The 10111-nt window shown below is 44.6% G+C and overlaps 1 protein-coding gene across 1 annotated transcript; it reads right to left on the minus strand.

The window, feature by feature from the left end:
• Positions 1–7327: 7327 nt before the first annotated feature.
• On the minus strand, positions 7328–7792 carry LOC109862494. The gene has a single exon (XM_020442563.1). It carries the CDS (start codon positions 7790–7792, stop codon positions 7328–7330), a length of 465 nt encoding a protein of 154 aa, XP_020298152.1.
• Between the last annotated feature and the right edge of the window lie 2319 nt (positions 7793–10111).

Below are 10111 nucleotides of genomic sequence, written 5' to 3' on the forward strand. Positions count from 1 at the left end.
AGACGCTCATTGATCTTTCCTCGCGGGCCCTAGCAGTCCCATCAACTATCCCGGACCTCGCTCATTAAAAACTATATTGTACCAGACGCTTGTTCCTTTTCGGGACCGACATCACCCCCGCTCTTACACTTCCTCCTTCAACCGACGACGCCAACTTGCTCTCATACACGTTTGAACGTACGAGGCAGCAACATCGGAGCGGCACCAACAGCATTACCAGTTACGCTTCAAAACGGATTTTTTAATAAATATATAATCCTTTAATAAAGAATTACATCCTTCTACTCAAACATTATTGAAATTACCTCCCCTTCTTACACAAATTCCTCCAAAAAAGATTCAAATACACATTTTGAAAAAATTATACAAAATTTATAAAAATTTATAAGGTCATAAAGCATGTCACATTTTTATCCCCTCTAGTGGGCGTGGCTAATCACCCCCAAACCTGCAAAAGAAGGGGAAACCACTCTGGTAAGGCAATGGCGCCAGTTAATGTGAGGGGCCCGGTGAAGGAGATTTGTTTTGACGCGCCATAAGTGCCTACATACTACTGTCCATAGATAAAAAAAGAAAAGGAAAAATAAATCATAAAAAGTTATTAAGATGTAGAAAGCTTTTTTTCGAGCTATCTCAACGGCAGCAATCTCATCTTGGCCGATCTCAACATAGTATATAAAGATGAAACTAAAAGTGAAATAGAGAGTGATGTTAAAGTTACTTCCTAGTCATCAAATTTAATCCATGATGAAAATGATGTTAATGACACAATTTCTGAAGTGTTTGATGTTTTTGGTAATATAAAAATAACTAGCTCTGAAAGCAGTGTTGATAATTTTAACGAAAACAAAGAAAATGTAGAGTTTAGCAATAATTTTGAAAATTTTCAATCCATGCTTGCTATTGCTTTTTTTATCTACAAATATGACTCGTGTGCAAGAAAATGTAGTTTTAAAATTTATTCAATCTCACAGCTGCTTTTCTAATTTAAACATTGATGTAAGATCTCTTCTTAAACCTCCTCGAACACGTTGTGAGCTTCAACAAATATCAGGAGGCAAATATCTGCATTTGGGCTGTGACCGGGGTTAGGCCGAAGATTGATCGGTACTTACCGGTATACGTCGTTATTTGTGGTCGCCAGGTATTTTTGCTATTATGCCCCGTCAAATGCGAAGGAATGTCCTTTCTCAATGTTGTATCCTGGACTGAAATCCTTCGGGAAAGGTTTAAACACTTCAACAACACTTTTTTGTTTGGAATAACAAGTCTCTTTATTCTTCATATTCAGGATCTGCGCACTTCGCAATTTGTACTTTTATAATTACGCAAAATAACTGAGTTGCTCGTGTTACAAGGCATATACCGGTGTGTCTCTGACGAATGCCCGAGCAAGACTGTTGTGTATTGGTATTGGTGCATATTGGTTCAGAGGACCGTAAGGTTAGTCTATACGCCATTCTAGGAGTCTTTTTGACAGTTGATAAGTCAAGTAGACCCGAGATATCTGGAGTCTGTATTAATTAATTATTCTTAGTTATATTTTGTCACAAAGAGGGTTGTGCAGTATACTACTACTACGTGATACACGGCCTTTTTTCACAGTTGGCGTGCCCATCTGTGTCGGGCTCGTGTTCAAAATGTGACTATAATTGCCTTGTGAGAGAGGAATTAATTCAGGATTACATCCAAATTAATTTTTGGATGCCCGATTTTTTTGCCAATCAACCGATAAACTCGGTTGGAAGGGACCAGCCCAGAAAAAATCCCTAGGTGGTGAGCGGATTCGAACTCGGGACCTCCACGTTTGCTGCTCCTGCGCTCAGGCCACGAAACCACTAGGCCGGTCTCAAGACTGTTGTGTCCCGCGCTGCTCTCGGACTTCTCGATTTGTGAGTGCAGCTAGTGCTGTACTCATCTCCGTTCAGTTTAGAAAAGAATCCTAGATTAAGGCTTCTTTCCACGTGAAACTTAAAAATAACTTAACGCGTGCCGTTGCGTATGTGTATTAGCGGTGTGATTGTTGTTTGAATGGCACACAAACTAACGTTTATGAGTGTGGGTATTGTGTAAGAATGCGGTAGATATATGACTTAAGGTGTAAAACTGCGTGAGTATACTTAGTACAACTGTGGTGTGTGAATGTACCGTGTTTGGGTCCTTAAGTTTGAATGTGTGTGTACCTGAAGATGTCACCGGCCACCCAGAAGATGGACGACTTGGGACACCCACACAAAAGACCAATGACAGCACAACTGTTGGCGATATTGGACGGACAACCGGACCAGGACGCAACGCCGCAGAACACGGAAAGCGACGCGACATGAAGAAAAGCGCGCGGGAAAGCGTGTCTCGGTTAACAAAAGGTCGCAAAGTATTATATCACAGTTTTATAGTTTATATCACATATTTTATGTTAAGCGTTATGATTTTCATATTTGATTTAATTTTTGATTTTATTTTATTTTATGAAAGGTGTTGGATGAAAACCATTAATAATTTTATTTTAATAAATTTAATTATTAATTATTTACTTTTATTGTGTTAAGTTTACTTAAGTAANAAGTAAATTTTAAGTTGCGGTCTAGTAATAAGAAAAGCGCTACNTTAAAATTTTATTTTAGTTTATTTTGATTTTGATCTTACTGNTCACTAAGAGCNANCACACAACACACACACAAAAATATAAAACCAAACATGCATGTCGTTTAAAGACACATGCACAAGTAGTGTATATATGAGAGATCTAATCNATAAGGCTCCGANAGGAGTGCGGGGTATGACGTNACAGAGGGAGGGGTAATGACGTCACGCGGGGAGTGGGTAATGACGTCACGCGGGGGCGTGGCTTTTACGTCACANGATATGACGTCACGNGGNAAGCNTGGCAGTGACGTCACGCNANTAATNACATTACGATGACGTCATGCGGGGCACTGCAGGATATGACGTCACGCGGCGGAAGACCCCTTNTATGGCGACTTTACACGCGCANTAAAAACGACACGCGGTTCGACAATATGGCGGCGGCTCGACAATATGGNGATTTCAAGGTATGTANTTGTTACTGCGGCATGATANTTTTANTGTTACGTAGCAATATGGCGACTNCAAGACACGTTTTTATATACCATNAAACAACTATTACACATATTTTTTTTGGCACGTGTCATTNTACGCAGTGAGCGTAAAGTTGCACATTTTAGCGAGAACGTGCACAGTTTTAATTGTAGCGCGAAGTAACAGTTTTGAATGTTGCGCAACATTATGGCGACTCCAAGAAATATATGTTGTTATATAAAAAAAGCAGCAACTATGTATTTGTGCACATATGTTTTTCGACATGTGCTGCGGTATGTAACATTATACGCCGCGTTGCAATTTTTAGCAAGAGTGTTGCAAAATTGCATTTTTTATTTTAGCGCGAAGTAATTGTTTTAGCGAGAAGTAACNAAGACGTAATATTTCCTTGTTTAAAGTTTTATTTATGAAATATATGATTTATATGCAGTATATATTTCTACAGAATAAATTACAGCAACTATGTAGTGTTGCAACTAAAAAACTGCTGATACCAACAAAAAACTTGCTAATTGCGTATTAGAAAAAATAATGGAGACATGACTCATAAATTCTGCAAAATATGCAGTTTTTATTGGATATCAGATTTCATCAACTTGATCACGAATTAAAGTAACATAATCTTATTATATATTAAATTAAACAAATAAATGCTGGTGTCAGCACAAATTGCTAACTGCGTCGTAGACAATTGTTAATAACAATTGTTACATATGACTCATAAATTCTGCACTTCTGTCGAATATCAGATATCAATAATTTTGTCACATCAAAAATACGCACTATGCGCACAGTTGCAGAATTGCAGTTTCTAGCAAGACGGAAAGTGGCAGAATTGCAATTGTTTTAGCGAGAAATAACAAAAACGTAGTATTCACTTTTTAAATTTTATTCATGATGGAAAATATTATTTGCATGCATCATATATAACACCTTTTAAAGCGCATGCCAATAATTTGCAATTTATAATCGCGCTACTGTTGTACACTCTGATATATGTGAGCTATTCTTTTAATGTTGCGTAACAATAAGACAACTACAAGAAATATGTTTTAAGCATGTGCCGCGGTATGTAACATTATACGCAGTGCGCGTAAAGTTGCAGAGTTGCAGTTTTTTTAGCGAGAACGTGCACAGTTGCGGTGTTTTAATTTTTTAGCGCAAAGTAACAAAGCCTATTTTACTATTCATTTTTTATAGTTCCATTTTATTAAGATTGTTTCTATGTATAAGCAGTATGTAACAATATACGCGCGTAAAGTTGTAGAGTTTTAGCAAGAATGTGCAAAGTTTCTTCATGAAAAATAGTATTTACATGCCTTATATATTTCCACGAAAATAAATTTCCTAATTTTGTGTATTTATTTGTTATGTTTAGTATATTTAGTTTTGTCTTTGAATGTGTTCTTATGTAATATATGTATATTTATAAGGAAAGTCAGGAATCGGGGTAGAATCAAAGGTTGCACCTTAAAATCTCACAGTTGTAGTATAAAAGTGATTTTATTTGTTCTATGTTTATATTCCCACAAAATAAATTTAGTAACGTTTGTAATTATTTATTTTTAGTTTACTTAGTTTGTCTTTTGATCGTATGTAGTATATAGTTATAAGGACAGTTGGGAATCGGAGGTGGGATCAAAGGTTGCACAGTAAAAACTCACAGGTGTAGTATAAAAGAATATTTATTTGTTTTGATCATATAAGAAACTGTATACAAATTTAACAAAAAACAAAAGATATACAATATAAAAATTATAAACATATAAACAAAAAGTACAAAATTAAACGTAATAAATGAGATGTGTGTGTGTGTGTGTATCTCCTGGCAACGAGGACATCCCTGTAACAAGACACATATATAATTAATTATGCAATACACAATAGTATACTTTTTATTTGACTAATATAATGAGTACTTTTTACCTATTGTGGTTCCGGAGATGGAGGAGGAGTGTTGTTGGACATGTGAATCTCCCCAAGTGTAGTGTTCAGTTGTTCTTGAATCCCCTCTACATGTTGTACCTCTATTTGGAGTATTTGCGTGATATCCCTGATGCTATTGTTGGCTATAGTTCTGAAACAGAAAAATATAATGTATACTTTCTAAAACTAGTTAACCGTACGTGATAGTTGTATAAAAAGTTAAAAATATTATTGATGTACTTACAAGTTGTGGGGAAGATGACTACCAGTCCACTCAAATTCGGCTCTTTCATCTTTCCTTACAATCTCCTCCATTCTTGCAATCGGCGAATCTTTACCATTAGCGTATCCACCGTGTTAGCTAGGATACATGCCGCCGGTGCCACTGATTCGCCAATCTCGTTGCATTCTCAATGTCCATGTTTTAGATGAGACTGAGTAGCAGTCATCAAGCAGCTCATTTTTTTATACCTTATTCTTTAAATGTATTTAGAATCTGTGTGTCTTTTCTCGCGTCCTGAAGGATGATGAACTTTTATCAGACTGCTACGTTTGTACATAGTCTCTCTGTTTCTCTCCAGCTCTGCGATTATTGTATACCTAAGTGTGCATAAAATTAAAAAATACAACCATGTCGCGTCAAGACGCTGTTCGTCGGATCATGTTGCATATAAACGTGTCGAAAATGCGCGAATGTACAGTTGCACACTTAGAATCTGTGTCTTTTCTCGCGTCCTGAAAGATGATAAACTTTTATCGGACTGCCACGTTTGTACATGGTCTATTAGTTTCTCTCCAGCTTTGCGATTATTTTATACCNAAGTGCGCATGAAATTAAAAAGTACAACCANGTCGCAACAAGACGCTGTTGGTCNGATCATTTTGCATATAAACGTGCNACAAAAATGCGCGAATGCACACGTGTTCTTCTCGATAACAAAATGGTTTATCTGCTTCATTGCAGCTATATGAAAGTNTATACTACCATGGCCAAAACTGTCATATCGTGTAACACTAAAAAATACAAATTATGATAAACNATAAACAAACCATGTTTAACCATAATCAAACTATGAACNAACCATGTTTAACCATAATCGAACCATGTTATCAAAATNGAACCANAAAATAAACTACANACGAACCATGTGTAACTATAAGCAAACCATAAACGAACCATGTGTAACCACAAACAAACCATGTTTAATCATGTTTAACCATAAACGAACCATGTTTAATCATAATTGAACCATAAACAAACTACGTTTAACCATAAATAACTCATGCTTAACTATAATTGAACTATAAACAAACCACGTTCAACCATAAACAAATTATGTTTAACCATAATTGAACCATTTTTTTTTAACCCAGAGGAAATGCATTACGCTCACCCCACCCCGCTGGGGCGAGATGGGGTAGTGTGGGACTGCCCCACCAGAGCTCACCCTGGTGGAGTATACTCATTAAAACCCCTTGGACGGCCGACTGCTGCCCATTTAGGTGCACCCCGGGATGTTCTTACGGTTACGCGCAGGATGCACCGGTAGGCTGAGGGCCCAGCTGGGCCCTCCTCCTTGGTATGAGGAGTAAGCTCTTCCTTGACGGGGAGTAAGAGTGTCGTAACCTCACCCCCATCGTCTGCGGGCCAAATTCAATGAGAGGGAAAATTGTCCCTCTCTTGGCCCCAGGTCAGACGCCGAGGCGGACCTGACTCCAAACACTACTGGCCTCCCTCAAGCACGAGGGAAGCCCACCCCCCAAACTACGCCCGGGCGTCGCTGAACCAAGCCCGCACTAGGGCTTGGAGCAACTGGGACCGGGTTTTGCCCTCTTCGGCCCTGTATGCCTCAGGAGGGCAGCAAGGGCCAGCCCCGCTTGGACCTTTCGTGACCCAGCGGGCGCCTTCTTAGGCGCCGGCGGCGAGGACACCGCCGGTGCCGGGGACGGCTCCTTAGTACCGGGGAGACAAAGTCCCCCGGGACCAGAAGGAGCCGAGGCCCCGTCCGTCAACAACGGAGAAGAAAGTGGGGAAGATGGAGCGGACACAGCCCCTAGGGGTTCCGCTTCCATCCCCCCTCGGCCGGACCGGAGACATCCTCTTGGAGAGGAAGTTTTCCGACCGACCGCCGTTTCTCCCGCCCGGCGACACCGGGTGCCAACTGTGACGGCCCTGCAAACGTAGTAGCAAGACCGCCAACCCGGGCGGGCGGGGGTTGACACAATGGGCTCCTCAACACATGACGGGCCTTGCGGCCCAGGTCGGTGCACAATGGGCACCGCGGCTCAAGTGCGGTGCACTGCCGCAGGACGTGCCCCGTCAGACCGCATCAGAAGCAAATCTCCGAGCGGTCCTTTTCAGAGGCAGGACAGAACTGTCCACATGTCCCGCGCGCAGGCACCTGTAGCACCGGAGGGGGCGGGCTTTCAGCGCCTCCACTTGCGCTAGCACCCACCCCATCGGCACCGTCTTGGCGGCGACCAGCCGCTTGGTCGCCGAGATTGGGCACTGGACCCAGGCCGTCTTGAGTCCGGAAGGAAGAGCCCAAAGTTCGCCCAAGCGAACCTCTCCCTCCGGACACTTGCTCGCCGAGGCGAGCGCCGCTAGTACTTCCTCGCGAGAGACAGTGTCGTCAATGCCCCGCATCCGGACATTTCCGGGACGCGAGGGCCGACGGATCTTTATTCCCGTCCCTGCGAGGACTCCCTCCATCTTGGCAGCCAAAGCGTCGGCCTTGGCTGCTATGTCTGGGCCGGGTACCTGAATCATCAGGTCCCTGGTCATGATTCGGCGTGGGCGAACCTCCCGAATCCCTAAGGGTTCGAGAGGTATCGCCAGCCGGCACCTCCTAATCGCCTCTATTAGTTCGATGGAGGCTAGAACGGTCGGATCCCGGGCCACCACGACTGCGGCAGTTGTGGGAGCCTGGAGCCGGACCCGTCGCTTCCTTTTCCCAACTTTCTGAGGTTGTCCGCCCGGGGTAGGAGCCCCAGAAGTGGGTCGGGCCACAAAGGCTGGAACCCCTGTCGCACCCGTCGCCTTCCTTTTGGCCTTACGGCCTATAACTGTGGACCACGTGTCCGCCGCCTTTGAGGTCGGCGGACCCAAGTCCACTACCTTCGCGAGTACTTGGGACCCCGAGACGGCCTTTGGACACACCTTGGCCTCGGCCGTTGTCTTCGTCCGCCGCCCGGAGACCGAGCGCAACCGCGCACCCGCCGNCTTGCGCGTGCGCGGATCCCCCGCACTCACCCGTTTTCCGGCCAAGGCAGGGGGGACAAATGCGGCAAGCTTGGCGTCGATGAGAGCGCCGATCCTCTCGAGGAGGTTATCAGGCACCCCACCGGCCCCGCAACAGGAGGGGGANGAGGCGGCATGCAGACCTTGGCCTGAAGAGCGGCCATCTCCTCCCTGAGGAGCCTGACCTCCAGTCGAAGCTCCTCGTTCTCCTTGTAGATCTGCGGGAGGACCGGGGCCCTCCTCGCCGCATGATTGCTTTTGAAGCGGACATAGAGCACATCCGCCACCCTACGTCTGTCCCGACCCGCTTTTTGAAGAGCCTTCACATCCGTGCTCTTCAGGTTCTCGGCGCGTCCCGCCACCTCATCACAGACCCCAACGGCCTTATAGATAAGGTCGATGAGGTCTATAGTGGAGCGAGTTTTGCACTCGCGCTCAACGTCGCTCCCACCAACGCGGAGGCACGTCCGCCGGAGACCGCGGGTCGACGCGTCGTCCGAAGTGCGGCCGGACTCCGACCCGGTCGCTGTGTGCTTCTTGAAGGGTCCCCCCGTGGCCTCCGCCGCCTGTCGCTTCTGCGCCAGACGCGCATTGCGAAACGCGCCGCGGGACCTCCCAAGACCGATACACTGGCCGTGTGTGGGAGGGCGACCGCGCCCCTCGGGCTTTGACAACTGGGCAGCCGCCCACGTTGCCAATTCTTCCTCATCGGACGGGCAAGTAGAGGCCTCATCCCTGAAGGAAACTCCCATATTGTCCCCATCCGGCAGGGAAACACCCAAAGACTCCGTGGATTCGACGAAGGTCATAGACCCCGCCGAGTCCACCCTCCAGAGTATCACGCGGGGATTAGCTCTCCCGCGTGGGCGAACCGGACGCACCGCGTCCGTCTTCGCAGTCGCAAAATAGGTAGAGGGGCCTGCGGTACATCCCTCTACCCGCCCGTCGTCGGATGACAACGCGGGGGCACCCGGGACACTAGTTCCTCCTCGCCGGGACCTGGCCGTCCGGTCGACCTGGTCCGGTAAATCCACTACTTTTTTTCGCTCATTTTCATATTTGGGAAAAGAAGCTGTTTTATTTCGGTCTTGAACCTGACCTAGGACGGTTCCCGACCAAGGGTAACGAGCCCGTCCTGCCCGGGTTTGGAATCAGGGTTTTCCTTCCCTTAGGTACACTCTTAGTCTGACCGCTCACTGAGGATCTGTCCGGCAAGGGAGACCCTGCCAGAAACCGAAGTTCCCGTCGGCATAGCCCCTTAGATCATCACGGTACTCAAGCCTGGGAACCACGACAAAGTGGTGCACCACTCCCAGGAATCATAATTGAACCATAAATGAACCACGTTCAACTATAAACGAACTATGTTTAACTAGAAACGAACTATGATCACCTATAAAACCACGTTAAACCGCGATTAATACCGTTAATCTATATAAATATGCTATGGAACAAGGTAGTGAATGTACAACTCAAAAAGTTGCATACATTTTATTGTTGTTTAGACCACCAAGTAAATATTTTAAATACAGTAGTTTGTAATGCGCAATGCTTCACATGTTTTTCACATCGTAGACAATTCAATACATTCAATTTATTTAAAGAAGCAATATCGTCGTAGTCGGCATCCAATGTTTTAATAAGTAATCCACGTACGTCATTATTGAGAATATCAGCTAGCCAGTTACATTTTTCAGGACCTTTAACATAGACAAGTAAAGATGCGTTGTCATCATTTTTTGCAGTGTCGCAAATAGCTGTTGTAATTAAATGTTTCGTTCTGCGGTATGCAACATTTCCATCTTCCCAACGCAGCCTGTGAAGATGCGTTATCAACCAAGAAGCAGCTGACTTGCAGCTGCA

Source organism: Pseudomyrmex gracilis, unplaced genomic scaffold (genome assembly GCF_002006095.1).
Source record: "Pseudomyrmex gracilis isolate BER0280 unplaced genomic scaffold, ASM200609v1 scaffold_1851, whole genome shotgun sequence".
NCBI classification, from domain to species: domain Eukaryota; kingdom Metazoa; phylum Arthropoda; class Insecta; order Hymenoptera; family Formicidae; genus Pseudomyrmex; species Pseudomyrmex gracilis.

Excerpts from the sequence above, each read along its gene's own strand:
- LOC109862494 (XM_020442563.1), bottom strand. The coding sequence starts at position 7,792 with ATGACCAGGGACCTGATGATTCAGGTACCCGGCCCAGACATAGCAGCC.